Source organism: Trachypithecus francoisi, unplaced genomic scaffold (genome assembly GCF_009764315.1).
Source record: "Trachypithecus francoisi isolate TF-2019V2 unplaced genomic scaffold, Tfra_2.0 Lachesis_group5, whole genome shotgun sequence".
In the NCBI taxonomy this organism is placed as follows: domain Eukaryota; kingdom Metazoa; phylum Chordata; class Mammalia; order Primates; family Cercopithecidae; genus Trachypithecus; species Trachypithecus francoisi.
The window spans coordinates 80,017,455-80,038,631 of record NW_022681470.1 but is presented as its reverse complement, the minus strand read 5'-3'; the positions used below and the strand labels follow the sequence as shown (position 1 = coordinate 80,038,631).

At 42.2% G+C, this 21,177-nt stretch overlaps 1 protein-coding gene across 2 annotated transcripts in view; it reads right to left on the bottom strand.

Moving 5' to 3' along the window:
• Window positions 1–19,043, bottom strand: part of MIA3 (MIA SH3 domain ER export factor 3) — a 55,835-nt gene extending 36,792 nt beyond the window's left edge. For both annotated transcript variants that reach the window (XM_033197634.1, XM_033197635.1), the window contains exons 1-6: window positions 18,875–19,043; window positions 15,848–15,981; window positions 9,889–9,975; window positions 5,020–7,843; window positions 2,612–2,911; window positions 1,684–1,829 (exon numbers count right to left, since the gene is read on the bottom strand). In XM_033197634.1, the coding sequence (XP_033053525.1) occupies window positions 1,684–1,829; window positions 2,612–2,911; window positions 5,020–7,843; window positions 9,889–9,975; window positions 15,848–15,981; window positions 18,875–19,007 (3,624 nt within the window). In that variant the 5' untranslated portion in view covers window positions 19,008–19,043. The remainder of the gene's footprint in view (window positions 1–1,683; window positions 1,830–2,611; window positions 2,912–5,019; window positions 7,844–9,888; window positions 9,976–15,847; window positions 15,982–18,874) is intronic.
• Window positions 19,044–21,177: the final 2,134 nt, after the last annotated feature.

Genomic DNA, 21,177 nt, shown 5'->3' with positions numbered 1-21,177 from the left:
AGGTATTATCTAAATTTTTCAGATGAGAAAGTTGAGGTTCAAAGTTTGGTAATTTTCCCTAAACTTCTAATCAATAGCTTTGGGATTTGAAATAAAATCATCTTGGCTTGAAACCCATAGATTTTAACAGAAAAACAACAAAAATGCTCTTTCCTATTCGAGTGTTGAAATAACAGGACCTAAAGGAAATGGCTTTGGTGAGGAGCATACTTTCTCTGTAGCCCTAAGGGCAACCTGAGCTCCAACTTCGAGAGCTTGCTTATTCCTCTAATTTACCAAGAAAAAAAAAAAGTTAAATTCTACCAAGTACCACAAGGGGGAGCTAAGTCCTAAAAAGCCTAGATAAGCTTCTAGACATTAAATGTCTCATTTGGAGCATGGCTTCCTTTAGAAAGATCTGAATAAATATTCTGCCGTTAAGTGACTCTTGCTAAGAAACAGACCTGACAATCTCTTTCCTGCTTAAAATCTTCCAAGGATCTCTGCCAACAATGGTCTGACCACTCACCATGGCACACAATTTCCTTATTTCCTTTCTGACTTTCCCTGCGTCCCTCCAACAGATTTTCCCCCTCTTAACTCCATACTTTTTTATTTTTATTTTTTCTGAGACAGGGTCTTGCTCCGTCGCCCAGGCTGGAGGGCAGTGGCACGATCTCAGCTAACTGCAACCTCTGCCTCCAGGGCTCAAGTGATTCTCCTGCCTCAGCCTCCCAAGTGGATGGGATCACAGGTGTGCACCACCCTGCCCAGCTAATCTTAACTCCATGCTTTAACACCACCAACTGGCGGGGAATAGTGGCTCATGCCTGTAATCCCAGCACTTTGGGAGGCCAAGGTGGGCTTCCACGGGCTCAGGAGTTCGAGACCAGCCTGGGCAACATGGCAAAACCCCACCTCTACAAAAAATAGCCAGGCATGGTTGCGTGCACTTGTGATCCCAGCTACTCAGGGGGCTGAGGCAGGAGGATCACTGAGCCCAGGAGGCAGAGGCTGCAGTGAACTGAGATCGCGCCAATGCACTCCTGCCCGGGCTACAGAGCAAGACCCTGTCTCAATTAAAAAAACAACAACAACAAAAGAAAACACCAACTACCCATGCTTCCCTGACTTCCCCAAATAACCTTTTCTTCATGCCTCCATTTCTCTGAATGTGTTTTCTGTCTGACTGCATGCTGCCCCCCCCATCCTTGCCCATCTCCCTCCCCTAGCCCTTCTATTTGACGACTCCAAGTCAAGCTCCCATCTATCTTTCAACTCTGCTTAAAGCATGTCTCAGCAAACTTCTGGCCTTTCCTACCACTCTCCCTCCACAATGAACCAATTTATGCCATCGATTGTTCTACCATCAGGTAAATACTTCTCTTCCTGCCCATTATCATATTACATTTCAAGTGAATGTCTTTCTCTCCTGGCTAAATTGAAAGGTTCCTGAAAGGAAGAACCATGTTTGACAGGTGTGCCTGTGCCCAGCTCCAGCATACAGCAAAGCCTCCTCATGTGCTGAACTAAAAGCGCATTAAAGCCACACACTTGTGGCTCATTTCAGGATCTCTCCTCAAAGGATCAGGAGTCATGTTCATAAAGACAATTTAAGTTCTTCACCTCATGCTCAAAATCAACTTAAAAACTGTAATAATCAACATTTTAGTTAAAAATAAAAAAACTATGTGTCAAACTTACCAACTTAGTTAAATAAAATATGAATGAATATATTAGAAGGACTGCGTTTTCCAAAGCTGTGACACTTGCTGGCTCTTCGGCAGCTGTCTCTAGTTGCTTGTTTGCATCAATAGCATCCATAGGAGTGTCTTCTCTTGTAATTGGCCCTGGAATTGTGAGGAAAACAGATATTTTGTGCTTTAGAATAAGAATGGTTTCTCTTTTAAAAAAAATACTTATTGAGTATCCACTAAATATTAGGTACTGTGCCTGGAAAGTAAACATTCTCATCTCTCACTGGATGTTTACTGTGCACTGTGGTGAAATACTCTTGGTGTCAGTCTATCCTGGACTATTACACACTACAGTGTTCTGTACTGTCTCCTATGAGCTTATGCTATAAACATACTTGGACCCCTTCACTGTATTTTAAGAAGTTTTATTTACCATGTCCAGATAGCAAATCAAAAAAAGAACTGCATTGCACTGTATTTTATTTGGAAAGAGAGGGGTAAAGCAGAGGAAAAACTGAATTTATGAGTTTTAGAGCAGTGGTTCTCCAGCCATAATGTGTATCAGGTCAGTCTTTCCTGGAAGGCTTGTTAAACACAGACTGCTGGTCCCACCCCCAGAGTTTCTGATGCTGCTGGTCTGGTTGAAAACTACTGTTTTAGAGCATAAGGCCTTTTAAGAATAATATTTTAGATTGAAATAATTTACACAAGATAGTGACAGCCAAACACTGGTTTGTAGGTTAGTTACAGTCTCTGGTGTCTTTCCTATTTTTGATCTCCATCTGTCTTGACGCCTGCTTTTCTCTCAATTAGCTCTGGGATCCTTTTTTCATTTGAGTTTAACAAGTCTCTAGCTCCTACCTTTGACAATGAATCTCCTAGAAGGCCTTCTTTATGATGTCTCCACTTTGTAGAAAAAAATTAGCAAGCTTTACCTGGGTCCAAGTCTTTCTCAGTATTTGGCTTTGGTGACACTTCCGAGGCATAAGTGTCCCCGATCACATGCCAGTCCAAGTCTTTCTCAGCATTTGGTTTCGGTGACACTTCCGAGGCATGAGTGTCCCGGATCACATGCTGGTCCAAGTCTTTCTCAGCATTTGGCTTCGTTGAAACTTCCGAGGCATGAGTGTCCCCAATCACATGCTGGCCCAAATGGGTGGGCTCTTCAGAAACCTGCACGTTAAGTTCTGCTGTGTTCTCTTGTGAGAAATTATCTTCATGCAGTGGTTGCATCTCTACAGGTGAGAAGAACACACTGGGTTAGCACAACTTGATGACATTACCTGTTAGGCTTATCTCACTGACCACACCAGCTCCAGGGCACCTCAACATTGCCCTCCATGCATGGGCATCCCATGGAGCATAACTGGGCAGGGAAATAAGAGTTTCACTTTCTTTTATTCCATTTAAAGGATGACTAATCTACATAATAAAATCTACAGAGGAGTATTTCATAAATATATTTATGGTAGGGACTTAAGTAACATCTTTCCTTGGCAAATCAACCTATGCCCACACAAATAAATTTGCAAAAGAGAATTCCACTCAAGAGCAGAAATGTGAAACATCTATTCTGCAGAGAAGTAACATAAACTCATGCATACACAAGCATGCCTTTCTCACAGAACTAGTACAGACAGGGACATTCCACGCCAGGGCAGCTTGCTGAAATGTCCTTCGAATACTTTCAAAGTACCTCTAAGAGTCAAAGAAAGTGAAGCCATCTCCTTTCCTAAGAGGCTCAGGGGACAGTCCAATGTGATCCACAGCAAAGGTGAATTTCCTTGTAGCCTGATATTTTACCCTGAAAATTCATCTGAATATTGCCTTCTTATCCAAAATACATGTTTTAATTAAATGCAAAAAAGTTCTCCTTCCCCAACTCTCAGGAAAAATTAGCACTCTGGAGTAACATATTTTCCTGTGGTTTCCTGTCCCCTTGATACTCTCAATTCAGATACATCTGTCTGAAAAGCCGGGATACACCAGGTGCGGTAGCTCACACCTGTAATCCCAGTACTTTGGGAGGCCAAAGTAGGATGGTCACTCGAGGCCAAGAGTTCAAGATCGGCCTGGGTAATATATCAAGACCCTGTCTCTATAATAAATAAAAAATTAGTTGAGCACAGTGGTGCATGCCTACTACAGGCTGAAATGAGAAGTTTGCTTGGGCCTAGGAGTTGGAGGCTGCAATGAGCTATGATCATGCCATTGCACTCCAGCCTGGGTGACAGGGTGAGATCCTGTCTTTACAAAAAAAGAAAAAAAAAAGAAAGGAAGGAAGGAAGGAAGGAAAGAAGGAAGGAAAGAAGGAAGGAAGGAAGGAAGGAAGGAAGGAAGGGTAAAGGGAAAGAAAAGAAAAGAAAAGAAAGAGAAAAGCCCAGATGGAGAGAACAGAACAAGGAACTAGGAATCAGAATGCTTATGTCAGGATATTGGCTCAGGGTTAATTCAACTGAATGGCTTCCACGCATCAAGCACTGCATTAGAAGGCATCCCTGTCCCAACCTTGATTAATCTGAATGTAAGATTATGGCCCAGGAAGGTTTAACTGGAGTAAGCGCTCCCAAGAAACAGGAAGAACAAGCCATCCACAAAAGACAAAATTGGGGAGAACATAGGAATTTAGCCAAAGCATTGATCTAAAAGTTATACCAGTCAATCCATGGTTAGAGAGCAGTTATCTCACGATTGAAAAATCGTGTTCATTAAAACCCTTTCGGCCGGGCGCGGTGGCTCAAGCCTGTAATCCCAGCACTTTGGGAGGCCGAGACGGGCGGATCAAGAGGTCAGGAGATCGAGACTATCCTGGCTAACACGGTGAAACCCCGTCTCTACTAAAAAATACAAAAAACTAGCCGGGCGAGGTGGCGGGCGCCTGTAGTCCCAGCTACTTGGGAGGCTGAGGCAGGAGAAGGGCGTAAACCTGGGAGGCAGAGCATGCAGTGAGCTGAGATCCGGCCACTGCACTCCAGCCTGGGTGACAGAGCAAGACTCCGTCTCAAAAAAAAAAAAAAAAAAAAAAAAAAAAACCCTTTCATAATTTTACATGACATTTGTATTTTGTACATTACTTTCTGGTTTATATCTTTTTAGGTTTTTACAAAGTTTCCTTTTGAAAATGCTAACCAGTCTCAACTATTCTAAGGGAAACAGCAAGAAATCCTTCTCCATGCTCCAGCCTAAAAGAAAGAAGGCAGGAAGGAACATGTGGACCTCCCTGTGTTGTCCCTCTCCTTTAGGCACACTGGAAACTGAACAGAGCTTCACAAGATAGGAGGCACCTCAGCGACCCACCCGCCTGCTTCTCCAGCCCAATTCTGCAAGGCCATAGGCACCTCACCTTCCATTGCTCCACCTAAGCCTTCCTCTAGAGGTGGTGCCATCACCAGTGTGGCTGTTTCCTCTGCTGTGGAGTGCTTGTACCTGACAAAATAGATGAGGTCTTGAATGTCATCAAGCACTGCAGCCTCTTCAAATATGTTATTGTCCTTCATTCCCAGATCTCTATTTTCGGTCACACGAGCATCAAGCATTTTTTCTGCTATGCTCAGAATTTGTGACTCAGAAGCACGGAAGACCTTATCTAGGACTTTTTCCATATTATAGGGCAGGCTCTCCTGCTGTGCTGACTTCAGTTTTGATGACATTTCTTGTAGCAAGGCTTCCAGCTCATGGACATTAAAGTACTTCTGGAACCGCTGCAAAGACCGTTGCTCTTTAAAGAAGCTGCTTATGATAAGCAAGTCCTCCCTCTTGTCACTATACTCTGGCTCTACACTTGTATGTGGAGTCCAGAGGAACGAGTCATCTTCAGGGTCTGCAGCAGCAGAACCCTGGCTTTCTGTGCCCACGTATTTCTCTGTGTTCTCGTGGTCCTCTTTTGAGAGTTCTCTCTCAAGCTTCCCCGCAAGCCCTGAGGTCTTCAGATGTTCCTCAGGGTTGTCATTCTTCAGATAATCAGAATCTTTATTCTGAAACACTTCACCTAATTCTGGAGTCTGAGTTTTTATGCTGTCAGAAAAGTCACTTCCTTCAGATTGCCTCTGTGCTTTCTCATCTGCCAGAGGGCGTTCTTTTTCCACCATTGTATTTGGTTCCCTGCCTCCTGTGTTGACCCCTTTGGCAGCATTCTCACTTTTTTTGTCACTATCTAAAATCATGCTAGTTTCTTGCTTGCTTTCTTCAATTTCTGGATCTGGATGAATGGTCCCTAAAACCGCTCTGTCAGGGACTTGCAGATTAACATCAAACTGCCTGCCCTGATTCCCAGGGTTTTCTTCTTTAGACCGTTTTGCACTTACAGCGTTTTCGTCCTCTAGTAGTTCTTCAGAGGCATAATCGTTCTCTTCTGCTTCAGAAAGGAAAGCTGGTCTTCCTGTGCTGTCAGTTTGGTCTGTCTGTCCTATCCCCTGTGTGCCCTGCATTGCCTTGTGATGAAAAAACTCTTCATCCAAGGAGTCCTCTTCGGCTTCTCCCTCAGACAGCCTTATCTTCTCACTCATTTGCTTATTGACTGTGGCAGCCACATCTCTTTCTTGTTGCCAGGAAAGATTTCCTCCCAGAATGGGAACCTCATCTTCCAGTTCTCTGGGCAAATCAATCTCATCTGGAGAGGAGAAACTAGGTTGACCTTGAGTTTTAAGAACTAATTCCTCTTTCAATTCCTCACGTTGATGCTCCAGTGAAAGCGTGTGTGGTTTGGCCCCATTTACCAAAGTGTCTCCCTCCACACTGTCTCTGGATGCGTTAGGGTGGTTATCTCCCATGAGTGGTGCATCACCCAAGGATTCCTGTTGAATCTTTTTGTCATTCATTTGATTCCCTGCAGCTTTCTGTGTAGATTCACTCTCTGAGCCACCTTCCAAAATCTGCTCTCCAGGCTTTTCTTCACGGAGCATTCCTTTTGAGACATGAATAGTTGCTCCTTTTAGGTCATTTTCTTTATCATCATAAGCTGATTTTAATGTGTCTTTACCCTTTTCAGCAGCTGGCATAGAGTTGAGGTTATTGCTGTGAGCAGAACTGTGCACAGTCATGCCTTCTTGCTTTTCATTCTCTAATTCTGTCTCATCTTGTATCAGGCCCCTCTTGGATTCCTGAACTCCCCTCCCTTTTCCTTTAATGTGATGTTCTGTGTTTACTTCTGGGTCTTTGTCATTATTTTTTTTAGGAACATCTACAATCAAAAGACCATCACCTACATTGTCAGGGTCACTATAATCTGTTGCTGACTGTGGTTTCCCCAGTTCGCTCTCTGGGACTAATGCATCATCATCATCTTCTTTTTCTTCCTCTGAACTAGAGCTCTCTAAATCCATTGTACCTCTATTTTCTTCAACTCCTGTGACAATAGAGAAGATAGTGTCCCCCCAGGTTGTTAGTATATTTTTATCATCATTTTTGATGCCAGGGGGCACAGTTAGCTCAATCTTATCCTCTTTATTTGAATTCTGCTCTTTACCTGTTGGATATTTCTCAACTCCAGACTTCGCTGGAGTTTTCATATCTTCCCCATCTGTAAAGGTAAGTAATGGCAACTCATCAAAGTCTTCTTGGTTCTCCTCATCTTCCTTTCCAACTGCATAATACTCAGCATCCAATTCCTCATCAAAATCATCTTCTAATGAAGTAACGAGTCTGGTTGTCTCATCATCAGATACAAGTGCATCAGCTGTTGAGCCAAATTTGGTTTTTAAGTCTAGAGTCATTTCTTTTTTCAAAAGTTTATAGGCATCAATCTTATCCTGTTCATTTGAGACCTGAGAACCATTGCTGGTTTTGTTGTTTTCACTTTCTGGCACTTTTAGTTTATCCTGCAGCATTTCTTCAAAAGATTCAAATGAAGGCTGCTCTCCCTGAGCATGATCTGCTTGGCTGTTTGCGTGGGAGTGGTGCTTCTGAGTTGTAAACTGTTCCTGAAGATCCTCAGTGTTTTCTGAGAATACACTATCGCTTTCCTCTGAGTTGGCTTCTACTGGTTCAGGTTCAGGTTCCCTTTCCATAGATAATTCAGAGTTTTTTTCCATATCCTGTGAAGTTTTTTCTACAGCTTTCTCGGAATCTCCAGCTGCAGAATTGTACAGTTCCAAAAACCCTAAAAGTTCTTCTACATTATAATTATCAAAATCATCTCTTCCTCCATCAAAACAAACAAAATCCGTCTCCTGCAAGAAAAAGAAAAACATTAGTGTGTCAACAGCCAAGTGTCACCAGAGCAAACTCTTATCCATGCTAATGATTGAGAAAATCTCAAATTCACATTTGGCTCTAGAGGAGCTTTTGCATCAACACTGGGCACTGACTGTTCTTGGGCAGCGGGTGGATAGGACGCTGGAACCCACTTTCCCATCTGAGTAATACTCCTGGCTTCCCTTCATTCTCTCTTCCCCAGGGGAAGAATGATTCATGTGGCTGGTGAGTTTGCTCAGTCCCATTCCTGTTTTCTGTTTGGGACCTGCTAGAGAGAAAACACATATTCTGTTCCTCCATGCTGTCCATTTTACAGAGACAGTCCCGCCTGGGGAGACCCCTAGTTGGGTAGCTCTGTCTGTGACTGGATAAGTCCATCTTAGTTTAGACTGCAATGTCAGAAAGCCCATTAGTTCTGCATACTCCAAACAGCTTTATCAGTAAATAACGGGGTCATTTTGATCTCCTATTTGCCCAATTTCTGGGTCTCTCAATTTGTTTTGAGCACAGGTGGGGAAAAGTGATGTGTCATTTATTGGGTTCCCCAACTCCCAACATCTATGCCTGGTATTCTGGGAATTCACCTCATAATAACACATCCAGGAGGAGCTGAAAGACCCTCAGCTTCTCTACATTGTGCCCTCTGTGTCATACTTCTGCTCAACCAGTCAGAAACAGGCAGAATCACCTGGCTGTCAGGTTCTCAGTCTACATGGATTTGGGACTCATATTTTCCTTGGACTGGGAAAGATAAATCAGCTTCAGAAGGAACTTACTGAGATACAGATGCATGAGATATAAAAATGTAAGAGAACAAAGAATGATGTAAAGGAGGCTTCCCATTTTACTACTGCCACAAGAACAACTTGAAAACAAGGTTCACTAAGGTAGGTACCTGACTCCAAATAAGCATTCTAGGCAGTCACTAAGATCTGCTTTCAGGACTATTGAGTAAATCTATATTTTTCCTTTCCTCTACCAGTAAGCAAATTGATATACAAGGAGCCATAAAATGATGGAAAAGTTAAAAAAAAAAACAACAAAGATACTTTTCTTCCCCTAACTAAACATTCACCATCTTCTGGGGAGACCTGTCCAGTATGCCAGAGACGAATGATTTCCCTCTTTCCATCATGTACACTTCTGAGCCAATTTTTTAAATATTTAAATATTAAATATATTTAAACCCTTTTAGTCACAAAGCCATTGTGTGCTATAGATAAATGCTCTATAGAATGTGTAGTTAGCACCTTACAGATATGAGACTGGACCTTACCTGAAACTGTCTGGTTCCCTTTTCCAAATCTATAACTATAATCCCTTAAATCACTAAGGAGTCAATAATAAGAAAACCTTTGTAAGTTTGCATTTCTGGCTCAGTATAAAATTAGAGCTTAATTAATTTAATCTGATTTCTGTATCCTTAAAATGTCTAACAGCTATCCAATAAGTAGTTTTCAAATTTCTCCTTTTGCTTGTGAAATGAAATTATTTGCCTTCTAACATCAATAAGTAAATATAAAAACTACAGAACTCTTAATTTTTCATATATAAAGCAGCAAAGAAAAGCCTTGTATAAGAGTACACGGCCTTGGCCAGGAGTGGTGGCTCATGCCTGGGAAAGCATAATCCCAGCACTTTGGGAGGCTGAGGCGGACAGATCATGAGGTCAGGAGATCAAGACCATCCTGGCTAACAATAAAACCCCATCTCTACTAAAAACACAAAAAATTAGCCGGGCGTGGTGGCAGGCGCTTGCAGTCCCAGCTAGATGGGAGGCAGAGGCAGGAGAATGGCGTGAACCCAGGAGGCGGAGCCTGCAGTGAGCCGAGATCGCACCACTGCATTCCAGCCTGGGCCACAGAGCGAGACTCCGACTCAAAAAAAAAAAAAAAAAAAACAGTACATAGCCTTATATAAGAATATCTCATTGAAATTATTTTGAAATTTTTCTTTTTTTCTAGGTAGTCACTTATAAGCCAGCTTACAACTGAGGACAAGACAAAAATCCACAACTTACATCTGCTGGAACTCGTAGCTCTTCTTTGGTATATTCATGGACTACCTGGATTAAATCTTTTGGAAAATATCCAAAAATACGCCCAACCTATACAAAAGAATGGGCAAAAGGGACAAATATCAATCAAATTCTGTGTGAGAAATATAACTGAGAGACTTCTTAGTAGTGTAGAAAATGTACAAATATATAGGTAAGTAGATATAACTAAGAGAGGTAGGTAGTTGCTGTTATAATTACACTGAGATTATGACTACTCTGATAATTTAAGTACAGAAAACTGTTAAGCGAACGTTTTTAAAACTCTGGAAGTTTTCTTATATTCGGCTTAATTCTAAACACAGTACATGTAAAGTTAGTGTTTAGAAGTAGATAAAAGAGTTGTGTAAGGGAATATTATTGTACATTTTTATATCATTAAAACTATGCATAGCAAAGCTGGTTATAAACACAATTCCAAATAATCTCTAGCAAAAATGTACCTACCCATTTCATAGTATTGCTCACAACCCACGACTTATAAGTCTTTCTTAAACAATAAACAACAGCCATGGAATAAGTAAAAAGAACGCAAAGTTTCTGAAATATATGACCACTACAACAAAAGGCAAATACAGCTGACCTTAAACAACACAGGTGTTAGGGGCACAGTCAAAAATCTGCACAGAACTTTTTTTGACTCCACAAAAACTGAACTACTAATAGCCTACTATTGACCAGAAGCCTTACCAATAACATAAACAGTCAATTAACACATATTTAATATGTTATATGTATATGCTCTCTTCTTACAATAGAGTAAGCTAGAGAAAAGAAAATGTTATTAAGACGAGGCATGGTGGATCATGCCTGTAATCACATTGGGCAGAGGCAGGTGGATCACTTGAGTTCAGGAGTTGGAGACCAGCTTGGTGACATAGTGAGACCTCGTCTCTACAAAAATTTCTTTTAAAAAATTAGCAGAGCACGGTGGCATGCACCTGTAGTCCCAGCTACTGGGGAGGCTGAGGTGGGAGGATGACTTGAGCCCAGGAGGTTGAGGCTACAGTGACCCATGATGGCGCCACTGCACTCGAGCCTGGGTGATAAAGTGAGACCTTGTCTCAAAAAAAGAAAGTAAAAAGAAAAGAAAATAAATGTTATTAAGAAAATCAAAAGGAAGAGAAAATATATTTACTATTCATCATTAAGTAGAAGTGGATAATCATAAAGGTCTTCATCCTCATCATCTTCATATTGGGTAGGCTGAGGCAGAGGAAGAAGGGGAGGGGTCGGTCTTGCTGTCTCAGCAGTGGTAGAGGCAGAGGAGGTAGAAGAGGAGGCAGGAGACGCAGGCACACTTGATGTACCTTTGTGGAAACACAATGTAATTTCTGTCTGGATTCTTTTGCTTCTTCATTTCTCTAAAAATGTTTCTATATGGTATCAATCCTTCTTCTACTGTTTGCTTTATTTTCAGTGCCCCTATCAGAGAATGGTCCACGTTATAAAAGAAGTTAACAGCTGTCTTTAACAACTAAAACCCTTCTATCAGATTGTCTGGTGTTGACTTGTTTTGTGGCCTTTATGTCTTCTTCCTCATTGTCTGGCACTGGTTTGGAAGCACCTATTTCCATCAAGTTGTCTCCTGTTAATTCCTCTGGTGTGGTGTCTATTAGCTCTTGAATTTCCTCAAGATCCATATCTTGAAACCCTTCACCCTCACCTTTTTAGCCATATCTACAATCTGTTTCATATTTCCTTGACTGGCTCTATCATAATCCTGTGAAATTAAGCACAACGTCTGGATACAGTTTTAGGGCTTGACAGCTTTCATGGCCTTTTCTATAACGATGATGGTATCTTCAATGATATAATTCTACCAGAATTTCATGATGTCCTCTCTATTGGCATTCTCTTCCAAGGCATTGGCGATCCTTTCCATAAAGTATGGTGTGTAATGAGACCTAAAGTTCCTCATGACCCCCTAATCTACAGGCTGAACTAGAGATGTTGTGTTTAGGGCAAGTAGACTATTTCAACTCCTTTGGTGTTGAACTCACAAGGTTGTGGGTGGCCAGGGGCATTTGTCCAATATCAAAAGAACTTTAAAAAGCAGTTCCTTATTGGCAAGGTACTTCCTAACTTCAGGGACAAAGCATTGATGGAACCAATCCAGAAAAAGGGTTCTCATTATCCAGACCTTCTTATTGTACATCCAAAAGACTGGCAGCTGGTATTCAACTTTCCCTTCAAGATAGATAAAGGCAGAAGGCAGTCCTCATCATAAACCCAACTGCATTTGCACAAAGCAATGGAGTTGGCTTATCCCTTCTTGTCTTAAATCCTGGTGCACATTTGTTTTTCTTATTTACAAATGTCCTTCGTGGCATTTTTCCCCCCAGAATAGGGCACTTCTGTCAACATTAAAAACCTGTTGAGGCAGATAGCCTCTCTCCTGAATGATTTTCTTAATGCACCCAGGTACTCTTCTGCTGCCTCCTGGTTGGCAGAAACTGCCTCTGCTGTTGTCTTGACTTTCTTTAAGCCAAACCTCTTTCTCAAATTATCAAACTATCCTTTGCTGGCATTAAATTCTCCAGTGTTAGACCCTTTACTTTCCTTTTACTTTGAGTTGTTATATAATGATTTTGCTTTGTCTTGAATCACATTAGAGTCTATAGGAATGCCTTTCTAACAGCAAGCCTGTACCCACATAAAAGCTGTATTTTTAATAGTACATAAAATGGTATTTTGCAAAAAGTGTAAGATTTTCATAACTGCTGGCATAGCTGCAACAACAGCTTCATGGATTTCCTTTTCTTTTTTTAAAATGGTCCTTAAGCTAGATTCGTTAATCTTGCAACCACAGCTGCAAACCTCAATCTACAGCACATATCAAGCAATCAACTTTTTCTTGTAATGTCATTACTCTTCTCTGCTACTTGACAGCACTTCCAACATCACTAGTGACACCTTGTATGGGTCCCAGAGTGTTATTCAAAGTTTATAGTATTGCACTAAACACAAATACATGAAAACCACAAGAGATCACTTTTTATGCACTATACAATTGACTGGAGAGATGAACTGCTCACGTGGAAATGACATGGAAATGATGCGGAAATGACAGCGTTACATGGCATTTTAAGGGGATACTCACAATACTTGAGCTCACTAGAACAGCAAAAGGAGGTGGCTATGAAATATATAGTACAGTATGTAGTACAATTAATTTATGCAATTGCGATTTAATATTTTATCCTTACATGTTTACATTTCTCTCGACTGAAAGGTGCCATTAAGATCTGCGTTTGTGTGTGTATGTTTTGATAAATTGTAACTTTTTATACAGATTTGTGTATGTCTTACGGTAGTAAAGAATAAAATACACTACGATCTACATGTAGCTTACATACTAATATCTAACTTTTTCTTAATTTTTTTAGTAATTTCTACGCTATGCAGTCTGAGAGTTTATAACAAATTATTGCAAACCTCCACAAAATTTTACAATTTATTTATTGAAAGAAATCTGCATTATAAGTGGACCCACAGAGTTGAAACCTGTGTTGCCCAAGGATCAACTGTATTTGCGGATATGATGTGCTATACTGCCATTTTCCAAAAGGATATTACAGGTAACTGGAGACAAAACAAAATTACAATGTAATACACACTAATCTGCACACCAAGCTTTTGTTTCATGCAAACCAGAATCTCTATAGAAAATAATTCCATTCATTTTCAGCACTAGTAAAATGTGCCCTCTTGAGAAACATACAGTCTTTTACTAGCTACTGTCTGAAAGGAAGAGGTATACCTTCCAATCATTAAAGGAGGAGGTGGCATGTAAAACAAATGCACGAAAAGAAAAAAAGACCATTATATCACCAATTCACAAAACACCTCCATTCATGAGTGCTCTCGTTCTATCTGAAAACTATCTGAAAGCCAGTAGTACTAGTAAAATACTGCCATGGAGATTAGATAAGGGCAATTAAACTCTGTGTTATTGGCAGATCAAGTCTAAAACGCTAAGAAACCAAAAAAGACTGCAGAATGAAAACTAAGAAACAGAAACGAGAATCATTTTGAAAGCTGAAGACAGAGTTTTAAAATTCCTAAGAATAATGTTCATCAAATTAGAGGGGAGACTATTTTATTAAGGGAGAACCTGGAAAAAGGAAACAAATCAGAGGTAGAGGTATATAGAGAAAGGGAAATACTATACATTTATCTTCCTTAATCTTTGTCAATTGGGACCACAGGTGGCATCTCATTTCTTATGATTTGACAAAAAAAAAAAAAAAAAATAGGTCCACATGACAAGAAGCAATCTTTATGTCTAATTTTGCTTTCATACATCATTTCTGCCAAGGTACTATTGATTTCTTTTGGGCAGGGGGTGGTGAGGAAAGTAGAGTATTACCTTAAGAGAACAAATTCTGCATAAGATAATATCAGGACAAATACAAATAAATGCCAATGCCCTGTAAGGAAATACTGAAAAGGAAGACAGATAAGGCATGAGCCTTTCCATTAAAGAGTCTTCGACTTTATGTGAGCTAAGACAGTATACAAATTGACTGCCACACAAAGCAGTAAAGCAAATGCCACATGAACAGTGCAAACAAAGTGCCACCTAAACAATCACCAGGCAGCAAAGATCCCTTCTGGCTGGGTGCCAAAGGCAGCGTTCCTTAAGAAGGCAGGATGAGAGGTGCGACCCAGAAAGACTGACAGGACATCCAGAGGTGAATATGTGAATGAGCAAAACTGCAGTGGGAAGAAAATGTTAAGTCAAGTTCATTCATCTAAATGCTCAAAGATGAGGAGTGAAAAAAAAAACTTAACTGTTCTATGAAAACCACAGCCTAGGTACATGGAAAAACATTTCCAAGAGTAAAGAATAGCAACAAATCTCATTAGGTAGACTTGAAAGAAACAGAATAGATTTGTCTTGGTATGGAGTGAGCCACTTGGGATGCTCTCTCAATAGGAGAGCTGAACCTGACCAGCGGTTGTTTCCCAAGATTACTCCTGAGGAACCTGGAATGCCAACAAAATCAGTCTATTTTTCCCAAAGGGATTTCTTATTTTCTCTTTGTTTGTTTGTTGTTTTATTGAGAGTGAAAACTTTCATAGTTGGGATGGGTATTTCTCTAAGTGGGGACAATCCTAAAGATATCGAGGATGCTTACTACTTAAAGTAAAAACACAGTCCACACATCACGCTTTCTAAAAAGGAAAAGACAATAACTCATAAGACAGGCCTCTCAATTAGGTCACTCCCAGTGAATATCCTCGTTAAAAACACTAAAGCATTGATTGCCATGTCTGGTATCAGGGCACCCATAAAATCAGCTGGGAACAGAGCCCCTCGAGTAACCTCCAGACACAAGTGTCTGAAAAGCAGGACAAGGATGACCCCAAAGCTGCAAACAAAAATACAAACAAGAAAGCACATGGGAAACACAACATTTGGCTTTTTTACAGACTTATAATAGCATAGATGATTAGGGAACTGTTCCCAAGACTGCCACTTTTTCATAAATAAAAATATAAACAAAGAAATACACATAAAATCAACTTTAAACTTACATGTCTGAAACACTCTCTCAAACATAGTTTACATAGTAAGTCTAATTCCTAATTCCTATGAATCCTTCCTTTTTGAAGCAATGAAGTAAAGAATTTTTCAGCTCTTACCATTTCAACCCCTAATATGTATGGAGCATCCTAGAGGGTGACGCTGAGGGGAACTTGCCAGAATCAGTTCTATTTCAGAAGGCTCTGCTGAGCCCCTACTCTGTGCGGACCCAAGGTCTGCTGGGTACACAGGGCCATCTTTTTTCACAGTCAGGCAGAGAGGACAGGTTAACTCCATCAAGCGTCCCAAGAAAATGCAGTCATTTAAATCTACAGTGCTAGAGAAGCCAGTAAAAATTAAGCAAATAAAGTATGTCAAAATTTTACTTACACTTCCAGCCCAAACTTCAGGCCATGCCCTTGCCAGTTTATAGTAAACATATACAGGATCACCTTTTTTAAAATTCACAAAACGACAATCCGGGCCTGTGAAATCTTCTAGAGCCTCACCGCGGTACATTAACACTGTATGTAAAGACAGAGAGAGAAAAAAAATAGCCAGATATCAGGATTCAGTGTTCACAGTGCATATTGATTTATCAGGAAATATAACAATCCCACTAAAAACAACAACCAAGTTTTTCCAGTACTCTCTGGAATTTCTTTCATATGCTCAAAGAAAGTATCTCAAATCCTTAGAGCTTTACTGCTATATATCATATCTTCTGCAAGCAGACAGGGGAAAGGAAAACCTTCTCTATTTTTCTCTATGGATAATATTAAGAAACAAAAAGCAACGTGTCAACTGCCACACATGGCTTTTCTTACCCAAGTGAAACTCTCGATTCCCTCTCTAACCTTCTAGTCCTCAGTCTTTTCTGTTTCATATTCATAAAAAGCTTCCTTTTGCAAATGGGTAAATTCAAGCCCAGATGATGACTAGCTTAAGCATGACTACATGAAGGGTAATAGGGAGCTAGAGTACCCAGGAACTCCCAAGAGGTCAATTAACTTGAACTAACCACTAAAAGTCTCTATCTTCAAGTGGCTGTAACCGCTACTATGTAGCAGTAAACACTGTCAATTTCATTTGCAGCCAAGTTGTTCCCTCAGTAGTGTGTCTGGATAAATTAATGGGGAAGGATATCTATCACACCCTACTGTAGATTCAATTACATCACAAGGGAATCTTTTCTGAAAGTAAATAATGTTGACTGTATCCAATATTGAGTTTCAAAACAAAGGAAAAAATACCCTTATGTATATTTTTCTATAAACAAAATCAAAAGTCGACATCCCATTTGGCTGGGACTAAGCAAAACTATGAGAATAGGTCAGTAATTCAATCACGCTTGATCTAGAAACTGGTAGAAGCAGTACTTTTATTTTTGTTGACCACATACACAGCTTCCCATGTAAGATGAAATAGACAATAAATACACTGAAATAGCAGAGACAAAGAAGGATGAATGGAAATAAGATTTTTTCCAAAAGCCACTTTGCTATAAAATACATTAAAAACGTACCTTTAAACGGCTGTACATGCATATAGATTTGGAAGGGGTTACTTGTTTTTTGAAGCTAAACTCTGATTATTTTCCAATATGTCAGCTTTGTAGCTCAGATATAATTGAGTGTGAGGCCAGGTTTAAGGTGATGGACAATTTAAGGTTGGGAATAAGATCAGAATTGAAAATGGCAATGTTTTTCTTGCTCCCCCTCATAATAGATCATAGAGGATTTATAATATCAGAGGCCAAAAAACTGTGCCCTGCGGAACAGCTATTTGAAAAGCACACAAGGGCACCATACACACTCACATTACTAAACACTTTATACAACACAACACACACGCATCTAGATCTTGTTCCTGTTGATGCCTATTGTATTTGGTTTACTCTGAACACATACCATTTCTCAAGTTATGTTACAACCGTGAGCTCTTCTAACATCACGCCTTAGTACTGAAGAAGCATCAGTGATGTGATGATTCTCCAGGTACCTGTTTTGAGGAACCCAGGCAGGGCAACGCTTGCAAGCAAAGAATACCAACTATCTTGCCATTGCCAACGGCAAATGGGTAACAGTGTGGTTTTGACCCAAGAAAACTAAAGGGAAAAATCATGGCAGTTGTACCGCTTTTGTAGTGTTTATTTACATCAACCATAGGATTATCTCTAGGAATGGCTTCACACTCATTAGAGATCACTTTTCTTAATTAGTGTTGTAGAGATACAAACAGTTCCTATTATGAAATTTGGTTTTCATAACATCAATTTGAATATAAATAGCTAAACCGTAGGGTTCTTGCCCTTCTTAAAATGAATACTTTTCTATAGGCATTGCTTAACAATGTATGAAAAACCGTTTCTGCAGCAGCTATCGGTAAGTTACAAGGTTGAGCCTGCCTGGGAGGCCCTAAAATGATCCTGGTCCGGCGAACACAGAGGGAAGAGGTTTCAACACACAAGTGGCTAAGGCTAACCCAAGCTTGGCTTATGAGACCCTTGGAGAATTTACTGTCATTCCTGTAATAACCCTCTTCATCTGAGCCTGAAGATCTGTGCCCTCTCCACCGCCCACCTCCAATCCCAGACTGGAGAGCAATTCCGCTTCCTGCGCACAGAAGAAGAGGCTGCCGGTCCCAGGTGGCCGGTGCAGATCCTCGGTCTCTTCGCAGAGCGAATGATTTTGGTCTTCCTGCAGCCCTGCCTGGCAGTCTGCAAGGAGGCTTCCAAGCACAGAAACGACAGGATTGATCAAAGTCGGGCCAGAGACCTCGGAATACAATGTGTGCTTGGACTCCGGACTCGTCCCAAACCTAAACTCCCAATTTCTGTTCAAAAGGCGGTACAAGCCCAAATCCCAATAAAGCAGAAGGGCAAAGGAGCAGCGCCAGAGAGCCTTTCCTGAGAAACCCCACCATCAACCTGCCACTGGGAAAACGCCCACCGGCATCTGAGCCCTTAGCGCATCTGCCGGGGTATTGCACCCACCGAGGTCCCCGCAGCGCGGGCAGGAAAGCTTTGGCTGCGGCGTGGGGAGCCCAGACGCGCGGCGCGCAACCACATCTACCCTCCCAGCCCGGGCGGATGGCGGGGGGTGGGAAGGGGACGCTGTGAGCCACTCCTGGGGAAGCCGGGGACCACCGCAAGCAACCCCCAGCCCCAGTGGAGGAAAATAAAACGCTGGCAACAAGTGGGAGGTGCAACCCCCCATGGTCAGGCCCGCGGGGCTGGGCGCTAACAGAGCGGGAGAAGGCAGACATAGGGACCCGGAGCGCGCCCATTCCTGCGTTCCGCCCGTCCCGCCTGCGACCCCCGGGACTGCCCGCTGGGCTGCGGAACTCCGGCCCCGGCACAGCCGAGGCGGCGCCGCCGCGGAGACCCCGGGGCCAGCCGCCCACCGGCTCACTCACTGCTGCATTCGTCGTCCGCGCAGAGTTTGTGCTCCGAGAAGCGCCGGCCAGTGCTGGGGTCCAGCTGGCCCGGTACCCGCCAGGGCAGCCCGAGCACGAGCAGCCAGACGAGCAGCCCAGGCGCCGCAGCCATGTTGTGGTCACCTCGGGTAGCCGGTGACGCGGAGGAGGAGGCCGGGGCGGGGGCGGGGATGGGGGCGGGGACGGGGCGGGGGTGGGGACGGGGGGCGGGGACGGGGCGGGGGCGGGGACCGGGACAGGGACGGGGGCAGGGACGGGGCGGAGCGCCGGGGGCGAGTGGGAAGACAAGCACGGAGGGGCGGCGCCCGAGAAGGTCTGAGCAGTTTTCGACTGACACGTCAGCAGAGGCTCTAGGAGGGATGCGGGAGACCTCCAGGAAGAGGACTAGCAGCCGCCTCGTCCTCTCCGCGAAGCTTTCTCCTCTGGTCGCTGCCTTGGCAACCAGGACTCTAAGTGTTCTCCCTCGTCCAATCACCTGCCTTTGCCCCAGTCCCTCGCAGAACCCCCGCGTGACTCCCTTCGTTGTTCACCCCTCCCTGCGCGCTAGGGTCCCTCAACCCTGCGCCATCTCAACAGGTCCCTTCTGGCCCTTTCTTGCAGCTTCTGGTTTGTGGCCTGTCCCGAACCAGCGCCCCTCCACTTCACCCCGCTACCCCCACTCTTGGTATGGTACCTCCTTTTCTGAACTACCAAATCCCACCTGCGATTTGCCACTGTTTCAGAGTCTCTGGTTTCAGGCTCCCACCCCTTCAGCCTCCCAGGGCTTCCTTGGGGGCACCATCCCGTGATGCTCTTTACGAAAGGGAGAGGTGAATGGAATAGGGGGCTGAGGATGTAAATCAGAGCCTGTGGCCTGCTTGGTCTTTAATAGAAATGGGTACTGTTCCTTGGGCTGAGATCTTGAGATTCCTAGATCTATATCCATAGGGAAAAAGTAAACTAATTCAATAACAGTGTGATGAGCTTCCATTTTGTACTTATTTCATACCTGACATTGTATAAAGCACCCAGGGTGGTGTGAGAGAGGACCTTGTCTAAACAAGTCCACGACTTAGTGAAAACCAACTGACATGAAAATAACTAAACAATAAATGTCAGAGTAGGGAAACTAGTTAATAGCAGCTAACATTTATTGAGTACTTTATGCCCAGTTGTTATTCTAGGGTCTTTCTACATATGAATTAAGATTAATCTTCACAACAACATCACCTTAGAGTAGTAGGTCCTATTATGATCCCCATTTCAGAGATGACTACCATAAGGCATTCAAACACCTAGTGAGTGATGGAGCTAAGATTCAAACCCAGGTGGTATGCTCCTTTTTAATCACAACTCTGTAAAGCCTCCATCAAGCAACAAACAATTTTTGTACTTTCTTTCTGAGTAGGAAAACAAAATCTTATTTAAATCATATTATAACTGGATTATTTATATGTGCAATTAAAAAAGCGGGGGATGGCATGAGCAGGTCAGCCCAGAGAAGAGTGGCTACAATGCTCTCCAGCCCTGGTTGAAGAACTTGGCATTTTTCTGTGACCAGGAGCTTCTCATTGCAGTCTCTAAGGTTATTCATCAACCTTGAACAACAAACGCAGCAGCTGGTTTCCCAAACAAATCGTATTATTTAAAAGCAAGAAAGAATGTGGCTTGTCTGTGCAATCCATTATACTGAATAAGGAAAAAACAGTAAACAGATGCTCACTAATTTTTGTCTGTAGGAGCCGTGAGAGATCCTATTGGGCCAATGTAACTCCAATGCTGTCCTGAGAAAATATACATTTGGTAAGGTCATGGACAAGCACTCTCTATCCAAGTAGTAGTTCTGTTCATTCTTCATTTCTTTTCTACTGTGTATTTATTTGTTTTAATATCTTAGATGTGTCTAATAGGCATCTCTAACAATATGTTGAAAACCAAACTCTTTATTTTTTTCTCTCAAACTCTGCTCCTTTCAGTCTTCCCTATTTGAGATAGGAATAGGAATGACAGTTTAATTCCTATCTTTCAGGTGCTTAAGCCAAAAACATACAAACCATCCTTGACCTCTTTTCTCTCACACCCAAGTCCAATCCATCAGACAATCCCATGCCTTTTTTAATAGCTTCATTGAAGTGTAATTAACCTACAATAAATTGCACATGTTTAAAGGGTACAATTTGATAATTTTTGACATATGTCTACACCCATGAGACCATTACCACAATGAATTAACATATTCATCACCTCTGAAAGAGTTCTCATGATCCTTTATAATCCCTCCCTCCCTTCTTCCAGCTGTCTTC